Source organism: Typha angustifolia, chromosome 13 (genome assembly GCF_048772165.1).
Source record: "Typha angustifolia cultivar Huaian chromosome 13, ASM4877216v1, whole genome shotgun sequence".
Taxonomy (NCBI): domain Eukaryota; kingdom Viridiplantae; phylum Streptophyta; class Magnoliopsida; order Poales; family Typhaceae; genus Typha; species Typha angustifolia.
In genome coordinates this window covers 4,023,623-4,050,842 of record NC_133251.1, presented here as the reverse complement: position 1 = coordinate 4,050,842, position 27,220 = coordinate 4,023,623, and the positions used below count along the sequence as shown (strand labels likewise).

Sequence of the window (27,220 nt, the reverse complement as noted above, 5' to 3'; positions counted from 1 at the left end):
CTTTACATACCTAATGCAAGTCCAATTTACCTCATCTTTGTACCACTCTGGAATTCTACCTTGCAGTCGATTCTAATTCAGGCTGGATGGCTCTGCGTTACACTGTGAACGAGCATTCCACTGCTAAATACAATCCTTAATCAGAGAAAAAGAAAAAGAAAATAGTTAGGTAAAGAATGGGAGAAAAAAAGTATGCACATAGTGATTCATTTAGCTAACCACATACAGATGAAAATCTTTCAATAGTATATTATAGCTTGCCGTATGTAGTTGAAATTTCATTCTAGTTTTGTATAACCATGCACTGTGATCTTTTGAATGGCATCCTTTTCCGGCGAAGTTTACAGTCTTGCATAAAAATAAAACAAGTTCAGCACCTTGCAGTTTCTTGAATCACTTGGATCAAACAGGGAGAGGTCAAACTACAATCCAGTTCAGAAAGATCAAAAAAAGAAAAAGAAAATGTAATTTTATAACGAGTGAATTAATTCTTCTTTCAGTATCAAATAAGGCTCAATTGCTGTGTCATTTACAAGTTACATTGACATGGTTAATCAACCCAATTGTATTGTGCTTCAGAATGAAATAAGATACACATCGAATGTTACATTTATTTGTAACTGCCAACTTTTTCTATACAGTAACTAAAAGTTGTAAGAAAAAGTTACATAGCTCATATGACCTCATTGTACAAGGAAACAAATTTGTTGGTTGCTATATACAGTGTCAATCAGATGACCAATCAGTACCAGCCAGTGCTTTGCCTGCAAAAGTGCAGCATTTATGAGCACAAGAATCAAAGGCAAACATAAGCAAGCCAACAAGGGGGAGAAATGAGTTGCGGATATCAAAGAAAATATTCTAACTGATCGTTTGAATAGGATCACGAGATTGCTAATAAATTTGTGACAGATGAATGCCAATCTAGCTAAAAACATAAAAGTTTTTGCTGTATCTGTAAGTAAATGATCTGTCTATCGTAACAGCGAAGAGAAAAGAACCCTGTTTCTGTCACAATGTTTAAAGATATGAAGGGGCAGGCATGTACTTATATTGATCCTCCCATTCATGCATGTTTGTCAAAGACAAAAGAAACAGAGGTGCAACAGGAAGTTTTCAAATTCATAATCATGAAAGGCCTTAGCCACAAGTGATAGGGAAAAGAACTTTGAAAAAGTAAGAAGTCTAAGAACTATAGGCTAATATATTACAAAAATTATATACAAGTGACAATTCAGATCTGACTAAAACCTTAGTGAACATCAGGTTTCAAGAACAAAATTTATAATCTATATGACAATATACTTAATTTTTTTTTTCTCTTGAAAGAAAGTGTGAATGTGAATACCCCATCTAAAATAAGTAACCTCATAACAGATATCTTACCTTAAGTTTAATGGTTGATACTTCCTTACAACACAAAAATGGGTTTAACATTTATGTGCTTCTAACATCAGGCAAGAAACAGAAAATTCCTCCTATCTGGCTTTATTTGTAATGATAACTATTTTTCCTTTATTTATGTCTGTAGGATTCTCATAAGACCTAACAAGGTTCACAAGATGCTGACTTCACAAAAGGATATATGGATAACACTTGAGCAAAACCTACATATACTTGTAGCAAAAATATAACTGAACTGCAGGAAAGTGATTAATGTACCTGAAGGGTCTCAATGAATGCATATTTTTCTACTCCTGCTTAACACCCCATGTGGTTAGTTGGATTACTCTTGAACAGAAAGGTAATTTTCGTTCACAGATCAACTTCAGGTAGAGGCAATCTCCAGTAGTTCCAGGAATTATAATCCTCCTAAAGACAACAATTCAGTTAAGTTATTGCAGACGTTGACATTTATCCTAACAGTATATAGAAAATACATTGCAATGTACACTGAATATACTGACAATATATCTATATGTGGATCATCATTCATATTTCATAATTTATATTGCATATCAGGCGAACTACCAAAATTCTGGGTAATACAGTTATGCCATGTAATAATCAACCTGTTCAGATGACGATGTTGGTGGAAACATCCCATTGACCAATGCATGAAGTGAAGTATAAGATCTTGTATCAACTCGACGGTTCACAGCAACTTCACCCTGTGGATTTACGAAGATATTACCCACTATATATGCTCCCTGAACTATACATAGATGAATCACTTAGTATCCCCATATTACTGATTATTAGTTCACCAGAAACTTACCTTGGGATTGATTATAAAGATCTTGCCAATAGGAATTCCAACTTTAAGATAACTAATCTCATCCGTATCTCTATTTCCAAATCCAGCATAGAATGGGTTGCAATCAGGAGGAAATAATTCTCTGATTACCTTAAAAAATGAAATTTGCAAATTATTTCGTTTCCCAAAGATACAAAGTTATGAACCTTCTGATGAAGAAATACAAATTCAGAAAAAGATTACATAATAGGATGCAAAAATAATACAGAGTTGCACAGATGTAAACAACCACAAAAAAACAAAGTAAATTGGAAAGATGAAAGTAAGGGTGTCAAAAATAAACGAGAGGTTCAAGCTTGGCTCGGCTCAATTTAGCTCAACGTATTTTTGAGCTCAATTTGAATTTTGAGTGGAACCTAAACCGGAGCCAGCTCACTCAGGCTCGACTCAAATATAATATTTATTAATATTATATATAAATATATTTATAACCATTAGATCTTTGATCCAATGGCTCCTATCTCTTTTTAACCCTAAGTTTAATAATATTCTCTCTCACAAACCTAATCACCTTCTCCTCTTCCAATCAAGCACTTTGTTAGCCTCCTCCTCTCTTCCAACTAGGCTTGGGCTTGATCTAGCAGGGCTCGACTTGAGAAGCTGAGCCTGAATTCCAAACTAGGCTTGAGATTAATTTTGAGCCGAGCTTAAGTTAGAGCTGGCTTATTCAAGTTTGACTTATTTACACCCCCTAATGAAAAGGCATAAGATACCTGATCTACATCAATAATTGGAAATTTCTCAGTTAGATCAAGAGCTGTAATAAGCTTTAGAGGTAAAAAGCTTCACAGAACTCAAGTGTTCAATAAAGAATTTTTTTGTATATCCTATGATACAGTAACCAGAGGAAAACAAAGCGCTACAAAGATAATCATGTAACACTAACATTTCAATACCGCCACACATAATACTGAACACTTTGAATGGCCATCCCAATCTTTTTCTGATTCAACATACGAGTAACATTTTCTTGCTTTATCCAGAAACCCAAGTTTTATTAGACTTAGGGACCACTTCAGGATTTGCTATTGTGCTTCTATCTAGGTTCCTGAGCCTAAGGGATTAACTCAAACATTTGGCTTGATCAAGTCTTGTGAGTCAACTGAGAGGATTTATCAAACTGGATGTTTCACCATTAATAATCTCACTGATAGTCTAGTCAACATATTATTAATCTTTCCAGTTGCCAAAAATTTCATTAGGTACAAGGTTAGCTTTGATATGCCCCAAAAGTCACCTCATACCCTTTCTTGTCTGATTCCTTAAGTTTTGCAGAATTCCTTTCTCCCGTTACAATTCAGTTACAAATGCAATTACTCATTCTAGTATAAAAAGTTTCTCTAGTTCAAAGATCTGATGGTGAATCAGGTTAGACAAACAAAAGAATTGAGCTCTTTCAAGTTGATCATTCACAAAAAGAACACTTGGGAGATCATTTTTTTAATATATATATCATGCAGACTAGATGAATAAAACTAGAGAAAATAGAAGATGGGAGCAGAAATTAGAAAATCTGACAAGGAAAACTCACCTCAAGGCATGAGATCTTGAATTCATGAGGAGCTCTTCTGATGACTAAAATACACAGGAAAAAGGAAAACCAACTTCAGAACTTGAATATAGTAGTCTCAAAACCTTTTACTTAACAAAAAAAAAAAAAGAAGAAGATATGATGCATGAGATCTTGAATTCACGAGGAGCTCTTCTGATAACTAAAATACACAGGAAAAAGGAAAACCAACTTCAGAACTTGAATATAGTAGTCTCAAAACCTTTTACTTAAAAAAAAAAAGATATATTGAGCACCTGCACAATCAAGGTGCCATATAATTGATAGATTCAACTTCATTTGTTTCTTCTAATGTTGTGATGTATAGATTGAAACATGATATTCTTGAGGAATGGGCAATAGTGATTATAAGTAAAACATGAAGTCGATTTTGACAAATCAATTAAGAAGGAGATGAATATAGAACCTACCATCTAATCATAAAGTATCTAAACAATCATAAATTTCAGTAGTTTATCAATTGCGGGAATCATGAAAAAGTCGATATTATGTTAGAAACAAGTGATGTTATTTAAAATTTCAAATCACCTTCATTTTAAAGTCAAAAAGGATTCTAACCAAATTCAGTTGATACATTCTCTATCAACTTCCATTATTCCATAGTAGTATATTTATTCCCTCTAGTGCCCATAAATATATTTCCATATCACTATATTATCCTCTTCTTCATTCAATTTGCCAGCTTAGGCCTTCTCAAGTTGATATACCCATAAAATATAATATTATTGTTAACACTTAACACTGATGTGCAGTTTGATGGAAGCAATTTTAGCTTTTTTGAATGTTACTTTGTAATCCATAACATGGCGGCATCCATTCAAACATGCATAGCATCAAATTCAAACTTACAAGTATTAATGCAGAGCAATGACATAAAAGATTTGTAATCTGGATAAAATATTGGATCTTAATCAACAATGTTACAATAATAACCATAATTGTAGTACACCAAGTATGATAAGTCAAGACTGACCAGGAATATAGAGTTAGCATACAGTAAAGGAGCTGAGAAGTAAAAGAAAAAACAATGGTGCATCCAGTTCACAATAAAGGTGTTAACTGTGAAAGAATAGAACTTTTCCAAATGGATAACTCCATGAAGAGGTTACAGATTCCATTTACCTTCTCTGTAAAGTGAAGGAAAGAGTCCATCAGGAGATATGACCACTGGGCCATCAGGGAGCGCTTTGCCATCCTGCAAACCCAAATGCAGGGCTACGAATAAGATAAAATCCCTTAAATATCCAAGGGTTTTTATAAAAAAAATAAAAGTACGTATGGAAGAAGTGGATGCATGGACAGATTAAAATACTGGACAGCAGAGATTAGCTGAATTCACCATATATTACCTGTTTAAGATTGAAAAGAAATTGCCTTGTCAGATGAGCCTGGGAAATAGCACGTGCACTGAGAAATAGCAGTTGATATCCATTTTCCTGTTAAAAGAAATGCAACAATAATCAAAGCTTAAAATCCAAGATATTTGAGCATAATAAAGTGAAGCTCTTTCAAAAGAGTAATATGATTCCACAAGATCCACTTTATATCATAACCAATTGGAATTATCTTCTAATCCATCCTTAGATCGTTTCAGTTCCATTACAAATAGAATTTCAGCAACCAAGGTTTAAGAAAAAAAATATTGACCTTTCGTGGTTATCTCCTCACCTCCTATGCTTTAGAAGTGGGGAAATAGGCATGCAAAAAAGCCAAGAAGATAACGTAATGATGAAAGAATGTAAAGTTTAATGATAACTACAGTAAAGAAAAACTATTATCCCTCAAATGTATGGGAGAGATTTTGGGAGTCCATAAGCTAAGACAACAATCTACAGGCCTGCTCATAGTAGCATTTTATGCAATCTCACGTGCGCAATCAATGTATTGTAAAGAAAGAATGCCAAGATAAAGCGGTTATCATGATCAGAAAGCCAACATAAGGATTATTATGATCACAGCCAAAATGTCAAATGCTCATCTCCAGCCTCGTCCTTCAAATGATGACTCGTGATGGTAGTATAACAACCGTCATCCAAAAATTAATCATCTCCATGTTCTCCAAATAGGTTCTCCTGATCTATAGTGATACAGAATTTCCCATAAATTCCATATTGAAGTGATGAAGTGATTCAATAGACATGCACCATCATCACTTGGGACAACATTTTGTAAAACACACCGGTGTTAATCTTTCTTAAAAGTTGGCCAGTTAAGAAGGTTGACTGATGAAAATTCTAGTATCGGGGTGTTGTGGAAAAATAAAACAGATAGGAAAAAAGTCTAACAGGGGAGGCAGAAGATTTTTGACAAACCTGGAAAACCCACTATGTTTGCAGGTGCAAAGGTTGATTTGAGTGGTGAGGTATAGATGGAGAAAAGGAAAAGCTATTTCATGGAGATCAGAAGCAATGGGACTAAAAAGCTTTATAAATCAATTGAGAGGACTTATTTGATGGCTTTTCTCAGAAAATGTATTGTTCATCTATTAAAGGTAATTTTTCAAACTTTAGTAGAATATGGTGCTTTGGTAAATACTTGTGTAAGTAATGATCATCATAACAGAGTTTAGCAATCCAAGATAATCCATGACGCATATGTTGCATCCTGGTATTTATAGGTTCAAGGGGTTTACATTTCTCCATCTGAGTTCCATAGGTTCTTTGATTATTTCTATGGGCTTTTGTGTCAATATGCATGGATTCATTACATATATCATCGACCAGATAGGGAACTTTCTTTTCTAGCATGATTTCAAAGAGCCCTAGCACCTCATCATGCTGCACAGAACAGTGAAGTAATATCTTTGTACTGAGACATGATCATCGAGTATGACATGCAATAAGTCCTTGGTTACTGCTTACTCAAAAAGTTTCTTAGTAACACAATCATGAGATATGATGTCCTTGGGATAGTTCTCCTGTAATATGGATATTATACATTTATATGTCATACAATGTGTAGTTCAGTTGGGAATTTTAAGAATTTCTCCCAAATAATTTTGGGCATTTCTACCCATACATGGAGCCAGATAAAGAATCTAGCAAAGCTAACACTGATAATTGAAGTAAGCTTTAAGATAGAAACACACATTCCAATTTCAAATATTTTGAACATGAGAATGGATATAGATAGCATTTTTCATGCATGATGTTCTAAGAGCATGTCCTTGGATAGAAAGAGTGGAGAGTACAGCTAACATTGAATGGTCAACAAAGCCAGAAGTCCACAGCTAGTAAAGATGAAATCCTAACTCCTAATCTTGTGTGACAATATAAAAGGTAAATGTATACAGACAGAAAAGTTAAATGTTAAGTTGCAATTTCGACAAGTCTGACAATATGTGCCGAACCTTGATTGCGGAAAATAAATGTGTAACACCTGTCTGAGACCAATCTACACCAACCAGCGGCATGAACTGGCCAAGAACATCTGACCTGTTGATTGGATATTGTAGAAAATAAAATCAGAAATGCAGATGATATCGATCCTCCAAGAATTCAAAAAAGGAAGCAAACAGAGAATAGGACTACGCACACAAGCAAAGAAACAGCAAAGATTTGTATGCAGTTTAAAATTTACATAAAGCTTCAAAATATATCAAATAGGGTTGTAGGGATGAAACCAGATAAGACACACAAAGACTAATATTGAGGACATAGATAAGGAAGAGAAGGGTCATATATCAACAAATAGGGTGGTGCAGAACGATGGCAATGGTACAATATTTTCGCCTGCAAAAGAATATGGTGTCTGACTTGCCTATCTTTTCACGGAAAGGTAACCAGCCTTTTGCCAGTTCGTGCATACCAGGAAGCAATTTGGAAAGATGAACCTCTCAAGGTATACAATTTCTCCCACAAAATACAAAAAAATAATACTGCCCAGATGCACAAGAAACATTACTCAAATATCCCTTTCTTCTCAGGATCACTCATATGCTACATGATTTTATATATATATATATATACACAGTTTGGCTTAGTCCCTAAAAAGACAGAATGTTAGGAGTCCTGGTTGGTTGTGGCCATCCCATTCTCCACTTTCAGGGAGATTTTGGTTTCAGTCTTCCTTTATATAAAAGTCAACTAAATTCAGAAAAAAGAAGAAACTATAGAAGTAGAAAAAATTTAGAAAATAAATTAAATTAGGGAAACCTAAACTACCCCCTCTATCATAATGAAACATCACAAAGAACCAGATCAGGATGGATCATTGGTGGTTGCTGCTGCTGGCAATGGAGGAGGCAGTTGAGAAACAGAGGTACGCTAGGAGGAAGATTGAAGGAGAAGGCACCAAAAAAATATTACAAGAAGAAAATAAAATTATGCACATCTTGGTGATGAAATTTGTTTCACACTCACTCTCGCTATTTCCCTCACAAAGACTAGTGGAGGCATGCAAATAGGGCCATTCTGTGTATCTCAATAGATGAATAAGAGAGAGGGAGAGTTTAGAACTTTAGATAGCAATACTAATTTTTTGGGCAGTTTAAAATGACTGAAACCGGCTTAAACAAAATTTCAAATCAGTCGAAAAATCCAAGACAGCCCCATGGCACACTGAAACCTATGGATTTATTAGCATCAAAGTCAGTTGCACTCCTGTCCTGGCTGACACAGATCTATTTCTGCTAAAAATATCTTTTTCTGTACAGAGAGAAAATAGAAGCAAAGGAGCTAATGGAAATATTGAAAGTTCATTTTTTTTAGACAACCATGCTGACTATTCTTACATCTTTTTTTTTCCCCTCGTGGGGATACCTGTACGGGAGAGGATATCTAAAATCTGTTTGGATTCTAATAAAGAAAGATGATTATTGGCATCAGTTTCTTGTGAAACTCAGAACCATGATAAAAATGGAATGTAGTAGCTGCTGTCTGAGACAAAATTGGCCTAATTAAATTAGTTGATCTGCTAGTATCATATAACATTGGAGTTCAGAACTTACTTGGTGATTGTTCCATCCACATCTGAAATGACAATGCGTGTATTCCATTTCCATAGATATATCCTGGCATCCACCTGTTGAAATATAACCAAATAATATGAGGAACTACATGAGCAACCTGAAGAATAACATCAGAGAGGAATCTGACGGAAATAACAACCTTCTGCTGCCCAAGCACTGGAGTCGAGAAACTAAAGGTTACCACATTTGGGCCCTCTTTGAGATTCAGGGAACCAAGCTGCTCAGATGATGGAGTTAGTGAAGGCACCTTCCTTTTCATATTCTTGGCTTTGTGTACATCATTTTCTCCCATTAAGTGCCCCATACTCTCGATGGTAGAACCTACATTCTCATCAGCACCTTCACGAGATGCGTGAACAGTACTTATGGCCCTTGATCTTTTGAAACCAAATGGCCAAATCCTCTGGCTCCAGCTTCCTCCAGATACCTCAATGGTCCTTGAATCATTCGTTTTGAGATTCTCTTCAAGTTGATCCACAGCAATCATACCTTGAGGTTCGAATATCTGTTCCTGACCAAAAGAAACCATGCCCAAGACAACAGTTGCAGCTGCATCCCATGGAAAATAACGACCAGAAATTCTGATAATTAATTTATCATTTTTCACAAGTGATGGACCCAAGGCCCGAAACTTCTCCAAGTTCACCTTTTCAGAATCAAATGCTTTACGAGCAGCATCTTCTCCCATTCCTTCAAACAACAAGTGCTTGCAGAGGGATAACTCTGCACAAAGTAGATCATAATAGAGAGCCTGAGGTATTTGTAAATTCAAGCAGATGCGCCAATTCAACATTATGTCAGCCCTTTCTAGTTGACCAAGAAAAATAATCTGAAAAAGAAATCAGCTACAACACAATTTGGTTTGCAATAAGTAGGCAGAAATTTATGTGAGCAATTCCAGAAAATTAAACAAAAGAATTAGATAACTTCCAAGTCTTCTTACAGAGGGGCTAAGAATCAGAAGGCAAAGTACTCACCAACCACAGGGTTTATAAAATTTATGTTCTGGTCGCCCTCATGTTCAGCGTCAGGAACTGTTCCAGCAAGCTCAGGTGCAAACCGACCTTCTTCCACATTGTGAGCATCTGCCCCCAACTTTGAAGAGCCAAAAGTAACTTTCTTGACTGCATTCAGATGATAGTTTTGATGTTTTGAATTTAACGAGCAACTTAGAGGGTGAAGATGATTGGACCTTTCAAGATCATGTACATCAGAACGGATATTGGGTAAAGATCTTGCTGCCAGTTTACTTTCTTCGGATGATATCCCAGCTCCAGGAATACTTATTGGAATAGAGTGAGGCCTCAACAAATCAGAATAACCTTCAGAAGGTTTGTCATGCTTTAGGCCATCTGCTCCATACTCTGCTAAATCATCTTCTCCACCTAGCAATTGATAATCTCCTGTTCCTGTTGCTGCATCATTGCCTACTAACTCTTGGACAGCTTCTTTAGTATCAGAACTTTCACTATCGCAGAATGTAAATTGAATGTCCTCTACCATCTCAGATAAAGACACAGTAGGTTCTGCAAATTCTGTAGACCCAGGGGTGGCACAAAATTCGGGTGCGTAGTTATCTCTACTTATAAAATATGATTTGCTTGCATCAACTTCCCCCTTGATATTTTGTACTTCTTGATTGTTTGAATTGCAGGAATCAGGAAAGGTCAACATGATTCTTGGATCTATTTCATCAGTATTACTAGTAGGCTGGAGCAATCTGGGTTCTGTGGCATCTCTTTCTTCAATTTGAATTTGAGTAGCAGAAATATTAATATCTTTATTGCATGGCCCTTTTTCCTGATCCAGGTTTCCTGATAACTTTTCAGAAAATCTAACTCCGGCTTTAGAAAACAACAAGTCTTCACCTATTGGAGAAAACCCCTTCTGAACTAGTTCAGAAGACGCATCATGTGTAGATTTGGCACTAGAACCTTCTGCAATAGTGTCCAGAGAAGCCCCTTTGCTTGGATACTTATCCTGAGGGTTTTGTGAATGAGAATTCTCAACTGTTGCTATATCTAAATTTTGATCATGGTAGTCAATTGGGTTTCCTTCCCCTCCACAAGCATCTGGTTGCAGGTCTGGCCTTACATCAGAAATCAATCCATTTGTCTCAACCAGAACTTCAGAAGAGCCTTTAAGATGTACACCATCATCCAATGACAAATCCAAATTCCTATGGCCCTTGTCAGTGAAAACATTAAAGGTAACAGTTGGGCTCCCTACAGATCCACAGTAGCTGACAGAAGTAATTCCCTCTGGAAATTCATACTTGGAAACACTAACAGATGAATCCTCAAACCTTTCACCAAATATTGTACCATAAGTACGTGAAGCTAAACGGGGAGAACGGAGTTCAATTCCATCCGAGTCTAGCATAACTAATTTATTTGTCATCTCACTTGTACTATCTGCGTCACCAGTCTCATAAGTATAAATCTCTACAACTTCCTCATGGGATGTGATCCCTTCAAAATGGTTTTCACCTTCCATATCTTCCTGATGAGGAACAATACAAGAACTATAGTCTGCACCCAATTCTTGACTTTGAATATCGACAATTGGAATCTTAAAGGCAGAATTTGATGCAACCTGATCAGAGGTTGAAAGAGTTCTATCAATTAAGTCACTGGTCTCAGATGCATGAATCTCTATCACATCCTCCTCGACTCTTATACATGGAGAATCACTACCTGTCTTCTCCTCCAAATTACTACTTCGAATAAAGCTACTCTCAGAAATATCGATGTCCTCAGCACAAGAATTGGTCGCTTCATCAAGGTTAAAGCTGTCCTGTACTTGCGAACTTTGTTCTTTGTCAACATCAGAAACATGTATGTCATATTTTTCAGATGGTCTTCCCATAGAATTATCTACCCTGCAGTCACCTGCTGAGAGATTTGTGGACCACTTCACATCCAAGAGGTTTGCTGCAATCTCTGCACGTTCCAATGAAGTTATTCTCCCCGCATTGCCACCCTTATCGTTCCCTTTTGACGACCTCCTACCAAACATAAGTCCAAAGATCTTAGACCTCCTTGATGTCGTCCTTGCAAGTATCTTCGCATTCCCCATGTCCATCTGTGCAACTGGTTCAATCTGGTCATCGAAATCACAAGTCTGAATCTTGCTCAATCGGCCATTCTGCATTTTTTCCTCCCTCTCATCGCTGGATGACACTGGAGACACAACAAACTCTCCTTCTTCACCGTCAGCATCAATGAGAAAGAAGGCTTCCCCTTTATGATCCAAGTACATGTGAAATCCAGCTTCCACTCCATTGACAGATATAGTAACGATCTTCTCCTTCGTCTTGAGAACCCCTTGGAATTTACCAAATTGGACGTACCACGGCGAGCTCTTGAAGGTGCCATCCTGCTGCTGGACTACGATAATGTCGACGGCTCCTCCAAACGGGTGGAATGGGCCAGAGAAGGTGTAAACCCCGCGAGTGATGTAACTGCCCAGCCTCCCCACTGCATACATCTTCCCAAGATCTCAACTTGGCAATATCCCAAAACATCAAACATCAAAAAGATTCAATCTTCACCACGATCCAATCCGGAATCCAAATAAACCGACATTAGAACTTTGAGAAACTTCTAAACTTCGCCTCGTTCAAGCAATTTGTCAAACACCAATCGCAAAACCTGCGAAATCTCCCAAGACTCTCGGAATTAAAGAAGAAAAGGGAACAGAAAAGTAGACAGCCCACAACCACAATCACGATCCCACTGGATTCTCGCAGAATTAAAAAAAATGCAATCTTTACGGTTACCAAGATCGAAGAAGGAAGAGTCTTGAATCGACAAAAACCAACTAAAGAAGGGAAATCGTAAAAGAGATCTCTTACAACAAAGTCTATAACGAGAGAAGATTTAGGGGACTACGGAAGAGGCACAAGGCAGCGGAATAGAAGCATATTCGATTTAAATATTCGGGAATAAGGTGGGATATATCGTTTGCAATTCCCACCACGGCACAGTGGAAAACAGCGAATTTACTTCTCCCGAAATAAAAAATAAAAAATCTCTCCTCTCTCCCTCTTGGGGGCTACTTAAAAAAATATCTTAGATCTCATTATTATTAATAATAAGATTGAGCTCTTCAAACTTCAGACATTTATTTACATTCTAAAACTAATATAAGTTTTTTTTACTATTTTAAAATTCAAAAAAAAATTTACGAATGTCCTATCGATAATTTGTTAGCCGATGAATTGAATGAGGAGCCGACTATTATTTTTATTTTTTAAGAATAAATGGGACCAATATTATTGGATAATAAGACTCACAAACTGACACATATGAGTCTGATTAAATGAACTGAATTTAGTTTGGTATCATTCCTCTATCTTATTAGATCAATTGGATAATAATATGCGATCAATAGTACTAGTTTAATACAATTTAAGTCAACAGACCAAGTTCTGTTATAGCTTTTATCTTTTATATTTTAATATTTTTTTTACTTTTAGATTTAGTATATTTTGATAGGTCTCAAAAATTAGAATGTGATTTAAATAGATAAGAATTTTATATTTTAAATAATATCTTACAGGATTCGAATTAGAACATATGCTTGATACATATTAATTCGTCAACTATTCTACGAGCTTTAAGTTAAATCGTACGGAAATCACAATTGTGAATATTAAAGAGTATATAAAGGATAGATTAATCTCAAGCGCTGGTATAAGTTAACCATGAGCTAGATTGAACAATGTTTTTTAGCCCAAACTTAATTATTTATTAGCATCCTAGGGGTAAGAGGAGGCTTATGTATACCATTAGGTGAGAAGAAAAGGGTTGGGACAGTTGGTAGTTGCACCAGGGAACAGAATCAATTAATACCGTTAGGTAGTAACTTTGAACGACTTTGTTAGATTTTCCTAACAGCCTTCTTTCTTTATTTATATAGTTTGGAATGGTGGTTAGGGATCCAAAAACAATGCAATAGATATTAAAAGGGATATAATTATAGAAGCTTATTCCGAGTTTGCTTCAATCGAGGCGATGGATATTGTGTGCAAGAAAAGTTCTCTCGTTTATAATTCAAAAACAACGCAAAAACTTCAAATTTGAATGCAAAATAAAAGAAAGAGATAATAATAATAATTGTAATAAACTAAGTACTTCAAACATAGAAAACAACTACTTTGACGAAGTAGGAGAGAGGGAAGAGTTAAACGTGAAGCACGTATTTGAAATTTGAAATTAAACAGTGATCATAATTCAAATCCTCTTTGAGGCCAAGTCTTAGTTGATTTATTTCAAACGAATATAAACAATCTCTGGCTGCCTGCCTTAATTTACAAATCTCATATGACTCAAATGTAGAAGCATATTGATTAAGACTTATCGAATTTCCATCAGCAAAGGTAACGACAGTATTTGACTAAGATCCCCTTGTAAATGTTACGGTGTTATTTTAAAACGAATAAATAAATTTGTGAATGAATATTTGAATAAAACATATTTTCATGATAATAACTACTCTAGATAACTATTAGTAAGTTATCTAGTATCCTAATTATATTATAGTTATCTAACTATCTAGCAACTCTTACCTAGTATCCTTTTGTTTTCTATAGATAATGTTATTAGATATAGGGGTGGCAAAACTTGACCCGATCCGATAACCCGACACGATAACCCGACTGTTAATCGGGTTTGGGTTTAGATTAATCAGGTTCGGGTCATAAACGGGTCAACCCGCCTAACCCGATTATTAATTGGGTCGTGTTCGGGTTTATACCTATGACCCGCTTGACCCGTTTAAGTAAACGGGTCGGGCGGGTCGGGTGGGTCGGGTGACCCGTTTAATTTTAATATTGTATGAATTATTAGGATTGTATTTGTGTAATACACCATTTATATATAATAAATCAGTAAATATTAAATTTTATATATAATTTGTATTAAACGGATTAGACGGGTCGTGTTAACGTGTCGAGTTAACACGACCTGTTTAAGTATACGGGTTAGACAGATCGTGTTAGCGTGTCGTGTTAACTTGACCCATTTATTAAACGGGTTAGGCGGGTCGTGTCGTGTTACCCGTTTATTAATCGGGTCATGTTCGTGTTTACTAAATGCAACCCGTTTATTAATCGGATCGTGTTCGTGTCAAAATAATGTTGACCCGACCCGAATCTGACCCGACCCAAACTCGCTTAGCCCGACCCGATTGCCACCCCTAATTAGATATACTAAAAACTTTAGTGCTTGCTATCTTATCTTATCATGCATTGCAAATTACAAGGGTATAGCCATTTTGATTATATATATATATATATATAATGTTTTCTACACATTGTTTTGCTGAAAGAATATTATCTTAGAATCAAACCAACAAAAGAGCTTGCACACTTCTCCATAAGCCATCAATGGACTTGGGGTATGGATATGTCCACAGTTCAAGAAAATTCAAGTGCAAATTATGCATTCTGACAATTTTAATTAATCAAACTATTTGTGAAGATTTTTTTTAGTACAGACTATAATAACAAATTTCAATAGAGAAAAAAAAAGAGCCTGGTGAGAGATCCCACCAATGTAGGAGCAGTGCCGAAGGAAATGCACACATTTTGATCTTGTAGCAAAGAATTTCTTACCCCTTCTTCTGAACGCTTATGCTGCTATGCATCTGCTATTTGTCACGCACTGGATCCAAAGCAAACCACGTTAGCCAGCTTCGGATTTCGAAATGAATGGAATATGCTCGGCACGACACTTCCTATAACTAATCTGAAACCTCATTGACTACCACACAACTAGAACTAAAACAATCAAATTATATATGTATATATATATATATATATATATATATATTCAAGTTAGTAATACTAAAATATTATTAATATTTAGAGAAAGTAATCAAAAATATTATTTATTTTATTATCATTTATATTGTACCATATGAATGACTCATGCATTTTATTTAAAATGACTCAAAAATATCTTACTAGTTTTGCTAACGGTCTGTTATTACCGTATAGATGAGTTAAGATAATTATAATTATAATTATAAAATGATTATAATGAATAGCTTTTCAATGTTAATGTAAAACTAAATGAAGAATTAGATTTTAAATATCTTATTTTTTTCCTTCTCAAAAGTAAAAGGAATATGAACTGTTGTTAGAATAAATTAAAAGTAAAATACATGAATAATAATAATTAGCTATATGGTAGGATGTAAATCATAAGAAAATTTTAAAATTAAAATTCCCTTACTGCTATATCAAATCCCAAGAATGATTAGCAAAAGAAATTAGAAAAGAAAAAAGAAAAGAAAAGAAGACAACAATAAATTTAAAGGAACGGGAGGAAACGGACGAAATATATATAGGACGGACTTCAAGAGTTGGGAAAGAAGAAGCTTCTCTGGATAACATCGTACAGACTACAAAAGAAGAAGGAATGGGGGATAAAAGACAAGAGGAAGAAGAGGGGGGGACGGTTACGACCTGTACAATAACTTCCCCAAAATAAAAGTGAAAAGATTTTTATTTTATTTTTCTCCGCCGTCATGGGTTTAATCGAGCCCACTCGTACCGGCCCTCCAGTGGGGCGTCGCCGACGACGTCGTAGTTGTACCTACGGGAGGAGGAGAGGCTCAAGTTAGAAACCTACCGGGACTTGAGCTAACGTGCTCCGGGAGGCGCACGTAGAGTAGAGAGGATGGGCGAGGCGCTTACTTGTCAGCGAACCGCCGCCGCTCGGCGCGCTCAGCCGCAGCGAAGAACTCCTCGATCTCGGCCTCAGGCGGTGCCATCCCGGCGGTCGATTCCAGATCGGCCCGTTTGTCCCTTAGAGCACTCGTCGGCGTCGTCTCTCTACTGAAAAGATCGAAATCAGAGTGGAAGATTTTCGAGGGTAAGCGCGAAAATTAAAACACGGAGCAAGGAAGCGAACCTTCCTATGCTGCAGTCCTCGCCGTCGTCCTGAAAGAAGAAGAAGAAGAAGAACAGAAGAAGGCTTTAAAATTCGAGTAAGAGGGAAGAACTCTATTCGAATTCGGTGTTCCGCTTACATCCCGGTCGATATACCGCAATGGCGGCTCTTCCGGCGGCACCTCGCAGGAGGCATTGCTCGAGCAGCGCGAGATCCGGCCGAGATCTACGGTGGAGCGTCGCCGACCGCCGGAATTCTGCTCCGTTCTCGTCGTCCGCGGCTTCATCAGGACATTACGGCTCCGGAGTTGGAGGTAGGAGATCTGGAGCTCTGACGCTGCCCCCGCCTTTCGGCCGCGAGATCTCGCCCCCTCCGCCGCCGCCAAAGCCAGCGTCTTGGCTCTTGTCCGCACGCCGACTACTTGTGTCACTTCCATTACCGCAAGTTCCCCGATCTCTTTGCATTTCCTCAGGTACTTTCCCATCTCTCTCTCTCTCTCTCTCTCTCTCTCTCTCTCTCTCACACACACACACACACACAGACACACAGACAGAAGGAGAGAGGCAGGTGACCAAATCCCTTTTCTTAATGATGCTTTTTTCACATCACCACCTACATTTTAGCGTTTTTGCAGAAACTTCTCTCAAAGAGTGTTGTAGATTGTAGAATAAATACACTGAGGTCGTAGTGGACGTTTTCGCAACGAGACAAAAGTATAGGTAGTGAGATGCAAAATTCTCAAGACTAAAAAGCTCCTATACTTTCCTGCTAACGGCGCAGTTAATTCCCACATCCCCCCCACGGTAGCCAGTAAATCCACGCTTAACGCCGGTGGCGCACAGAGTTAGTAACGTCCAGAGTCCGGACAACCTGGCAGAGAACGTAGGCAGAAGCGTAATAATAATTGTTGATTCCCCCTCGAACTTACCATTCAGCCCCCTTATTTTCCATAAAATCACAATTCTGCCATCGCGCGGAGATGCCGACGAATCATGACCGTGTGATACCAATTTGCGGACAGGTGTACGAAGCTGACGGCTATCATTACGGCATCTGGGATCACGATAGCAAGATGAGTTCACTCCGTAAATCCAGCCGTCCACGTGTTACCAGTGGAGAGGTACGAGAGAGAATATTTATGGCAGGTACATTTGAGATATTCCCTTTTGTCCATTTTGGACACGTAAAGTATCACCTCATAGTTAATGCATTGCATTAGGAGGATAAAATATTAATTAGAGTCTAATCCCAGAATCTCTCTCAAAAACATATATTAACTGAATAAAATTAGAGAAATATTATGCTGCAATAGGATAAATCCCAAGGTAAATTAAACCAAAAAAAAGAGAGAGAGAGTAAAGACTATGTTTTGGGAGATGGAGTATTTGAATATTTAAATTTAAAAAAAAAAGAAACTCGATATAGCGCCATAGCTTTCGGGTTTTGGGTTAAAACTTAAAAGCCCGTTTAGAGTCGTCCTTATCCACCAACCAATTAATCAACTAAAATAGTCACTGGGCCCTACCACCTTGAGTTGCCTCACAAGTGGTGGGCTCCCACCACATGGTCCCCGATACTAGCCAGAATAACTCTTGCATAGCTCTAGGTGTCTCGGATAACTTAACTTTTATCCGCAAAAGCGATCACTTGCTATCAGTCCATGATAATATATATATATATATATATATATATATATATATATATAATTTTCGGAGCATTTTGATGAGCATGCAAAGAAATTTGCCTTTTGTTGCGAGTGTTGAAGAGAGGAGGAGGAGGAGAATGGTATAAAGTCTCACTTCCTGCTACTCCACTGTGACATGCATAACTTTAATTATGCCATGAATCATACAACTCAATCAATTGACTTGTGGACTGTGAAATATTCAGTGGGCCATCAACCAAACTTTTTGCACTAATTCTAATGCTTGCAGACAATAGGCATTACGGTAGAATGACACCTATGGCTAAAAAGATTAGTTTCAACTTTGAAGCATGGAAAGGATTCACTTTCCATCATGTTACTACCTTATCCAACCTTCCATTGATTTATGCATGAAATAAACAATGTAAAAAGAGAGAGAGAGAGAGAGAGTGAGTTAAGAGCAGTGATTCAATAAATTGCTGAAATAAGATTTTATTCCTAAATCTCTTGTTAATTACTTGATTTAATGGTGAAGTTTAGTTGGGTATCTCTTGGTGTGGGGAGTTTCAGCTAGTAGGAAAGGTTTGTTTTGATTCATAGGATCAGAAGAAAACTAAATAACACTATTTCACCTTTATAAAGTGAATGGGTGATTGGTACTATCAATCACAATAATTGGTACTTTCTATCATTTTGATAGAGTATCACACAATCTATTCGTTAGATGAAATTAAAGGAAGAGATTAGAGGTAAAGAAACAGTGAAAAGGAAACAATTCAAATCTCAAGAGATGAGATAAAGAAATATATACAGTGAGAATAAAAAGTGTCAATAATGATTCTTGGCTAATATGATTAGACTATGTGAGAATTTCTGAAGTTCAAATTCTAATTATGATGTGATTAAAATTTTAATTTTATCTTAAAAAATAGATAATAGTGGACCTCCTGGCCAATTCCAGCCCAATGCAACTTATGAATGGTAATGGGCCTACAAGACTGCTAAGGCTTCTCTAAATTAAAGAGAATTTAGCTAATCACAATGATCCCCCACCTTTCATAATTGAGCAGGACTAACATCATAATATCCTTTAATGTAGCCATGTAGGGTGTGAAACTGAATTTCCCCTAAAAATGTAGCAAGATGCCAATTAAAGTGAGGTTATATGTTGTCAACTCCTTTTGATCAAAGAAGAGAGTATAAATCACAAAAATGTAATTCGATTGTTTGGGAGTACTACACACTCAAAGTTGCTATTTAGTGTATGTATATGTGTATGTGTGATAGTTCCAGTATGGGCACTCAAAAGATCATCATTAACATGAAGAAAAGAACATGTGTACCTAGTTGGAACCTTTTAATATTAAGCTTAATTGAAGCCATATAAGAGTTGTTTAGAAACTTAACTTGTCAACTACTCACTATAAAAACTTTGATATTTTTTTCGTATGGGTGGCAAAAATTAACTTGACTGCATAACTCAACGTTGTAACTCGATTTCCAACGAGTTTTAGTCATAAATGAGTCAATTCATCTAACTTGATTATTAAGTATATCGTATTCATGTTTATGACCTTAACCTGTTTAACATGTTTAACCTGCCTATAACATGACTCATTGACGACACAATAACACATTTATGACAGGATAATTTATTTATAACTCGACTATTCTATTTATAAGACAAAATATTCTGTTTATAATCTTAAAAAAATCCGTTTATAATCCAAGTAACTTTATAAATTTCAATAACATGTGTCACCCAATAACCTATTTATAACATGTGTAACTTGTTTAATAAACAAGTCATGTTGATTATGTTTAGAAATTCGGACCCGTTTAATAAATAGGTTGTATTTGTGTTTGTTGCATCATGATCCAATCCAAACTTGACTAAGACGACTCTATTGCCACCCTAATTTTGCTCAGAGATAGAGAGGTGATATTGCAGTAGTTTAATTCCCCTTTGATGCATTATAGGTTCCTTTGATGCATTATAGGTTCGTAGGCTAATTGGTTAGATAGATGAGTCAACTCTCTGAAAAGTATAGTAAGTAGTATAGCTTGAAACAGAGTCAATCATCTAAAAAAATATACTGAAATAGATTTAAACTATGCGCATATAGTATTTGATCAAGTTTTACAAATTAACCTAATTTTTTAAAATACATTATTTTATCACTTTTGTCTCAAAAAGATGTAGATGAACTATAAAAAGTAATAACTGTAAATTATGCTAGTAATAACTTTGAATATATTATATTTTACCCTTTATCAGAGGGAAAAAAGAAGATAAAATTTAATTAATATAGAATATTTGTATGTCCAATTGATTATTCCTTTTAACAGAAGGAAGAAGAAAATAGTTTATTATTAATATTATGATAAAATACTAGCATATCTAATCGAGTGCAAGATATATTTAATACAACTAACAAAAAGTCTTCTCTTTTTAGTGAGGAAAAGAAAAAACCTACCATATAAAGAAAAGGAAAAGTGAGCCTCTCCTGCCAAATCTAAAATACATTTTGTATTTTGGATGCAAATCACCGATATCAAGGAAGAGGGGGGGAGGGGTAAAGGGTAAGTGTGATTGATATGTTTAATAAAACTCCGACAAATAAAGAAAGAGAAAGGGTAGGGGCGTAGGGCAGTAGGGCTGGCAGGTGTTAGATTTGGGGGAAATCTGAAAGGACGATCTCCACCACCACCGCCCAACACGTCTCCAAACTAAACAATTTTCATGGCTTCCGCCTTTCTCCTCCCTCCACCTGCCGTTGCTTCCTCCTCCTCTCCCTCTTCTTTTCCTTCTTCTTCTCTTGCTTTCTTGGAGAGGCGGAGACCTCTCGTCCCCTCTCGCAAGCTGAGAGCTTGCGCTTCTTCGTCGTCTTCTCCCGAGCCTAAGGTGGTGGTCACCCGGGAGCAGGGGAAGAATGCCAAGCTCATCAGTGCTCTGGTAAAAATAAAAACAAAAATTGCTTCTTTGCTTCTAATTTTTGCGAATTTGGGTCGAATTTGAGGAATGGGCAAAGTGGGCTTGCTTTTTTCTTTTTCTGCCTCAAAATGTGGAACCGCCAAATGGGGGCATCGGTTTTTGTGTCGTTTTACTTCTATATTTGGTTTTGGGATTGCGGAATGACAAATGGGTTCTCTTTATGTTTGCCTCAGATGTATGAATTGGTGGTGCATTGGGTAAAAGGTTTAGAAATTTCAGTTGGGCCGTTTGCATTTGTTTTTTTTTTTTAATCTCTTTCCTTGCACCTTTTATGCTTAGGTGAGCCTTTTTTTGTTGTCACAAGTGTCAAATTATCACTTCGCTGATGTTGCAGGCAAAGCATAACATCCACTGTTTGGAGCTTCCTCTTATTAGGCACGCTCAAGGGCCTGATGCGGATAGGCTTTCAGATATCTTGCGTGGTTAGTTGCAGTAGTTTCAATATAGTCCGTGCTTTTCATTTATATTTTTCTGGGTTTCTCTTTGTTTGATTTTATTTGTTCATTCCCCATTTAAAGAAAGTGACATTATGTTCCAGCCTTTCGGTGAATATGCTGGAAAAGTTCAAAACTTGGAATACTAGTCCAAAATAAGCAGCATAATTTGTCAATCAGACTGAAATGATTGATTTAGAATGATTCTAAGTGGATTCAAGTAATAGGCATGTAGCTTGACGTCTGATTCTAAGATTTTCGTTTTAAGTATTAAATTTATTGGTCACAGATAATCATGATGACATCAGGACACAGCTAATCTGTAAATCCATTTATAGTAAAGTTTGCAAATGAAAGGTACCTGGTGAATATGTAGACAATGATGCATACTCACATAGTCATGCACACACAGTCACTATTTCTGTTTTTTCTGTTTGTTCCGACAACAAACATTGATATTCCTTATTTGCAGTTCCAATTTTAGGTGTATTTTTCATCCAAGTCTTGCGACACTGGGCAAGAATTTGATCGGTCTTTCTTCTTGCTAGGTACGAAGTTCGACTGGGTTGTCATAACTTCTCCTGAAGCTGCTGCAGTGTTCCTTGAAGCATGGAAGTAAGGCCAACTTCCTTTCTGAGTGACTTCATAAGTGTTTGCTAGCTTCTTAAGAAAAGAATTGCTATGTTACAACATTAGTGAATAGTTCATGGTTTTCTCGCATATTGTTTTTAATGGTATGCGCCATTCTGTGAAATTCATAGTTTAGGAAAATGTGTACTGTTTGATAACTTCCTGGAACGAATCAAGCATAAAGTCTAATGTTATTGAGATAACTTGTAAGGGTTGAGTTGTCATCAGAGTAACAGGTTGTTCACAGTGATTCTCAAACTTTTTTCTGGATAATTCTTACTTCTCAGTTGTTCAGGACTTCAGAGATCTTGGGAAGAATTGATATTTGAACATTTGAAAATTCTGATAGCGGAAGTTGGCAATGCATGTGCAAAAATCTGTGGATGTATGGTTTTGTATGTAAAAGTCTGTTAATGTCTTTTGATTTCATGTAACATGTAAGATATTTCTAAATTCTAATGATATGTTAATATTAAAGATGTGTGAAGTGTGGTAGTGGCAAAACATCATGGTAGAGGGAAATATGAGTACATGTATGTGTATCAGTTCCTGCTTGCATCTGCATGTATGCATATATGTGTGTTGTGACACCCATAAGAATTTTAATGTTAAAATTCCTCAAGTAAGAGTAATAGAGGATCTATAAGCAATATCAGCTTCCACAATGTATCCCAGCACCATCGTCTTCTCTTGTTACCTGCACTCCAGTGGCTAAGCTGTTCCTTAGCTTTGATCATCTGACTCCCTGAACGCTTGTTAATTTTTCTCTTGTTATTCCCTTCACCATCAGTAGTTGGCTACTCGGCTCTTTCAATTGTTTTTTTTTCTCTGGCAAGTTGCATATTCTGTTGGGAAAGGACAATAGCAGTATTTATTACTTCATACATTTTGCTTGCCCTCATCTTTTACTCTTCATTTGTCTTTAGTTCAAAGTTTCTTACTTTCTTGTTTTGGCTATTTTCTTAAAAGTTTCTTTTTGTCTTGTAAGTTATGTGGTTTATCCATTTTATAATCTACCTCATGTTATAGCTTTATATCTGAGTATACAATTATGACCTACAGATGCTACTACTAGGCATGAGAGACAACAAATCAGGTTTAAACTGTATGTATGAATATCTAATCTAAATCCATGTATATAAGCACTATAAGCACCACGGCTTCCTTCTAAAAGAAAATTCTGTCTGTGCCCTGGCTAGTAGGTTAATATATCTTCTAGATTGCACCAATATCTTCAGTTCTGACTGGAACAATATGTGATTGCACCTCCAGTATTAAAGAGCTTTCACTAATACCAGGGCTGCTGGAAATCCTAAAGTGCAAATTGGGGTGGTTGGAGCTGGTACAGCGAGCATTTTCCATGATGTATTGCAGTCTCCTGATCGATCCCTTGAGGTTGCATTTTCTCCTTCAAAAGGTATGCGATGCGTTCCAAATAGTGTGCTGAAAAGCATCTCACTTTCCTTCTGTAGTGTAAGTATACTACTCATTATGGAACCAGATGCTATGGAGTAGGTCAAAGGAGCTCAGAAGAACTTTGGTATAAAAGAACCTAGGAAGTATCTGCGTAAGATTGGTGCTCTAAATCATAGGGGACAAAGTTTGGCATGTCTCAATGCTTTAAGAAGGTGTGCACGATGTAAGGTTGGAAAGTTGATAGGCAAATTGGTTTTAGGTAAAACAAAGGATAAAAAGACTCAGTCATAGTAGGATGGATATGTATCAATATAGTAAGTAGCTGAATTTAGCAGAAGGGGATTCCAGAATGGAACATAGTTTTGTTCCTCATAGTTCATGCCACAAAATTCATGCTTGCTAGTTGATTGTTGAATGAAAGCACAAGTTGTTGTGCACCTTGAGTCTCTTTTTTCCTTTTTTCTCATTTTTCTCCCCCTACCTAAGATGATATGCTCTCCATTTATGTCAACTCTTGTTTGTTTGAATAAGGATTATGGACTGCATAAGCATCAGCCAACCGCATACTTGCCATTTACCTCTCTGGTGCTTTCACACTATTCATTGAATAGAATAACTATTTGTTGGTCTTTTTGACTATATGACTAAGTCCACTAATATTTCACTTTACACAATAATTTTCTTTCCACTTCAGCTACAGGCAAAGTTTTAGCTTTGGAGCTCCCAAAATTTGGGCAGAAGAGCTGTGAAGTCTTGTATCCTGCATCTGTGAAGGCTGGCAGTGAAATTGGTGGGTCTTATTAGTGTATATAACAGTATATTATCTCGGACGAGTTAACTTTTGTAATACAAAGTTCAGTACTTCTAAGTTGGATTTTAGGTGTTAGCCTTTTCCAATGGCATCAGTTCCATTAATTTCCTAAAGATATCTTTTTTATTAATTTCATTTATGGAGTAATCATAAGCATTCTTCTCTTTATGCCTTTCATTTTCCTATTCATGCTCTGTTTGTTGTGTCAGCGTTCTGTTTTGACTTCAGAAGTTCTCTCTGGACTGATCATGCACATGCTAATTTATGGAATTTATTTTGTCCTTTCCGATGCAGAGGTTGGGCTATCAAATCGAGGGTTTGAAGTGACAAGGTTGAATACATATAATACTGTAAGTTCTTGATTTGTTACTCGTCGTATTATAATTTAGCTTTTTCTTTCATATTATTTTCTTGCCTTTGTTTATCTTGTCAACTAAATTTAAGTCTTGCTTCTGGACCTCTGTTGATGGTCCACAGGATCTTTCATGTGTTCTTTAGTAAGGTGAGGTTGCAAAGTCAATTGAGGAAGAAGTTTGTTTAATCTTATTCGCATCAGATTCTACATTATCTGGATGTTAAAATAAAGATAAAAAAATGTTTTCTATCCTGTATAAGATTTTTAATTATAAAGCTCCTTTAGATAGAATCCTCTTTATTGGCTGCCCATAATATTTCATGTGTTATTGATATTGCAGTGCGGCACAACTAATTTGGCACATACACCTTGGCTCATGGGCCCTATTGTTACCGTAAAATTGGTTCTTATTTCACTGCTATATGTAGGACAGTATGGTTCTTATTGCACGTGTTATCTTTCATTGATGTTGTTGGTTATACTGACTGGTTGTTACATCCACATGGCTTGCAAGTTTCTGATGGTTATTAGTCATTACTACTTGCTAAGCTATTTCTGTTAAAAGTGCATCAACTTTTTGATCTAGTGTGAGGTATTTATAAGGTACATAACATTTATATCACTTGAACAGATTCTGATCTTGATAACTTTATTAATGCTCACTTTATTTCCACTTTATTCTCAGGTACCTGTTCAAGATGTAGATCCAGTACTTTTGAAACAAGCTCTTTATGCTCCAGTTGTTGCAGTAGCTTCTCCTTCTGCAATCCGGTAATTTACAGTAATTGCACTGTGACTTTCATACTTGCTCCAAAGTTGTGATGTCTTAAATATATCTGGAATCGTATAACTTTAAGTGGAATCTATTTATAGTGAAATGCAATTTCTCCAAAAGATGGCTAAGGTAAGATAGTCTTCAGGTGCTCTGCTAACTCTTAATAGCTTGAAAATTTGAGCTCAACTTGAGTAAGAAACAGAGGGACTACTCAGTCCAAGATATCCTTGTTCTCCACTAGTCTTGATTTACAATACTTTTTTTTAGCTTAGTTTATAATTCTTTTTTTCCTGTATATATTAATGTTAAAATATGCAGTACTTTACTAATGAGCAACCTCTATCTGGAACAGTGCTTGGATAAATCTTACCTTGAAGTTGGAAAACTGGGATAACTCCGTTGCTTGTATAGGCGAGACAACTGCTTTTGCTGCAAAGAGATTAGGTCTGAAATATGTATATTATCCATCAAACCCTGGACTTGAAGGGTATGTACCTCTTTCTGTAGCCATTACCATGCATGGCCATTATCTAGCAAATTGGAAATTGGTGCCCCATTGCATGATTGCTGATGGAAATCTAGAGTCTTCTTATTTTAGCTTATTGGTTACAATGGCTTATATTACTTATCCTTCTAGATATAATATGGGTCAGGATATTATATATATACTTCTGTATATATTTTTCTAAATTGGGTTTTTTTTTGTTTCAAATAAAATCTTACTGCAAAAAATCACCTGCCATTTTCAAATTGATGAATTAACTCCTTATTCTTTGTAATAACCCCCTCTGGTTCGCTAAGAATATTCGAAGCATATATTTTTGGTGAAAATATGTTTTCCTTTCTCCCTTTTCCAGCCTTGAAATAAACCTTCTCAAGGGCATATGAGTGACCTCTTACATTGGTTTTGAGATCCAACTAATTCACTCTTACATTGATTTTGACAGGTGGGTTGAGAGCATTCTTGAAGCTCTGAGAACTCATAATCAACTCCAAGAGGTTCTGCCCTCTCTCATTTTCTTCAATCATTTACAGCTTCTGCAGCTTGTTTGTTTGTGTTCATATGAACTTATTACCTCCTCTTTCTTTCATTTTTTCGCATTCTAGGCCCTAGTTTGTTGAAAGATCAAGCGTGTCACAAACTTAGACTCCGGCATCTCGAGATGATTGTAGATATCGTGAACTGATGTGCTGTTACTTCTGTGACGATTCTATCAAGTCTAAAGTTATAAACATGTTGCTGTTCCATTTCATTCTTGCGTTCAACTGATCAGGATAAATTCTTCTGAAGATTGGCATGACTATGTGACACTGGACTAAAGGACTAAGTACACTCCATGCCATGTATATAGTTGTATGTAATATCTTGTACAGAGTTCACGGAATGTGTATATCAAATCCTTGGAGAGAGACCTTTTATTCCAATATAAGTGACCATTATTATTTTGATCTTAAAACAACA

The 27,220-nt window shown here is 36.4% G+C and overlaps 3 protein-coding genes across 8 annotated transcripts; 1 reads left to right on the top strand and 2 right to left on the bottom strand.

Annotated features, from left to right (window-relative positions):
* Positions 1-30: 30 nt before the first annotated feature.
* On the bottom strand, positions 31-12,817 carry LOC140773194 (phosphatidate phosphatase PAH2-like). Of its 5 annotated transcripts, XM_073115635.1 has the most exons (13): positions 9,774-12,814; positions 8,936-9,519; positions 8,776-8,849; positions 7,177-7,261; positions 5,177-5,263; positions 4,950-5,022; positions 3,789-3,832; positions 2,219-2,347; positions 2,013-2,111; positions 1,663-1,812; positions 683-764; positions 227-348; positions 31-135 (listed from the first exon to the last, which is right to left on the bottom strand). In XM_073115635.1, the coding sequence occupies exons 1-10, from the start codon at positions 12,283-12,285 to the stop codon at positions 1,756-1,758; spliced, it is 3,744 nt and encodes a 1,247-aa protein (XP_072971736.1). In that variant the 5' UTR covers positions 12,286-12,814; the 3' UTR covers positions 31-135; positions 227-348; positions 683-764; positions 1,663-1,755. The 5 variants fall into 5 exon arrangements, with proteins under 5 accessions (XP_072971736.1, XP_072971737.1, XP_072971738.1 ...); XM_073115636.1 differs by lacking the exons at positions 31-135; positions 227-348 and having other exon boundaries at positions 462-764; positions 8,936-9,307; positions 9,443-9,519; positions 9,774-12,815; XM_073115637.1 differs by lacking the exons at positions 31-135; positions 227-348 and having other exon boundaries at positions 462-764; positions 8,936-9,301; positions 9,443-9,519; positions 9,774-12,815.
* Positions 12,818-15,256: 2,439 nt separating this feature from the next.
* LOC140774420 (cyclin-dependent kinase inhibitor 5-like) lies at positions 15,257-17,231 on the bottom strand. Of its 2 annotated transcripts, none has more exons than XM_073117417.1 (4): positions 16,837-17,231; positions 16,719-16,747; positions 16,502-16,639; positions 15,257-16,400 (listed from the first exon to the last, which is right to left on the bottom strand). In XM_073117417.1, exons 1-4 carry the CDS (start codon positions 17,179-17,181, stop codon positions 16,331-16,333), a joined length of 582 nt encoding a protein of 193 aa, XP_072973518.1. In that variant the 5' UTR covers positions 17,182-17,231; the 3' UTR covers positions 15,257-16,330. The 2 variants fall into 2 exon arrangements, with proteins under 2 accessions (XP_072973518.1, XP_072973517.1); XM_073117416.1 differs by having other exon boundaries at positions 15,258-16,400; positions 16,502-16,642.
* A 3,735-nt stretch (positions 17,232-20,966) lies between these two features.
* On the top strand, positions 20,967-27,218 carry LOC140774051 (uroporphyrinogen-III synthase, chloroplastic). Its single transcript, XM_073116886.1, has 10 exons — positions 20,967-21,298; positions 21,672-21,759; positions 22,320-22,386; positions 23,700-23,818; positions 24,512-24,607; positions 24,923-24,978; positions 25,669-25,754; positions 26,111-26,245; positions 26,706-26,757; positions 26,866-27,218. Exons 1-10 carry the CDS (start codon positions 21,086-21,088, stop codon positions 26,878-26,880), a joined length of 927 nt encoding a protein of 308 aa, XP_072972987.1. The 5' UTR covers positions 20,967-21,085; the 3' UTR covers positions 26,881-27,218.
* The last annotated feature ends 2 nt before the right edge of the window (positions 27,219-27,220 follow it).

Coding starts and splice junctions, on each gene's coding strand:
- LOC140774051 (XM_073116886.1), top strand. CDS start 21,086: ATGGCTTCCGCCTTTCTCCTCCCTCCACCTGCCGTTGCTTCCTCCTCC. Junction 23,819..24,511: donor TGCATTTTCTCCTTCAAAAG/GTATGCGATGCG, acceptor TTTCCACTTCAG/CTACAGGCAAAGTTTTAGCT. Junction 26,246..26,705: donor TCAAACCCTGGACTTGAAGG/GTATGTACCTCT, acceptor TGATTTTGACAG/GTGGGTTGAGAGCATTCTTG.
- LOC140774420 (XM_073117416.1), bottom strand. CDS start 17,181: ATGGGAAAGTACCTGAGGAAATGCAAAGAGATCGGGGAACTTGCGGTA. Junction 16,748..16,836: donor TGCGGTATATCGACCGGGAT/GTAAGCGGAACA, acceptor TTCTTCTTTCAG/GACGACGGCGAGGACTGCAG. Junction 16,401..16,501: donor CGGCGGCGGTTCGCTGACAA/GTAAGCGCCTCG, acceptor CTCCTCCCGTAG/GTACAACTACGACGTCGTCG.
- LOC140773194 (XM_073115635.1), bottom strand. CDS start 12,285: ATGTATGCAGTGGGGAGGCTGGGCAGTTACATCACTCGCGGGGTTTAC. Junction 9,520..9,773: donor TTTTATAAACCCTGTGGTTG/GTGAGTACTTTG, acceptor TACTTTGTGCAG/AGTTATCCCTCTGCAAGCAC. Junction 5,023..5,176: donor TTCTTTTCAATCTTAAACAG/GTAATATATGGT, acceptor TTGGGTTTGCAG/GATGGCAAAGCGCTCCCTGA.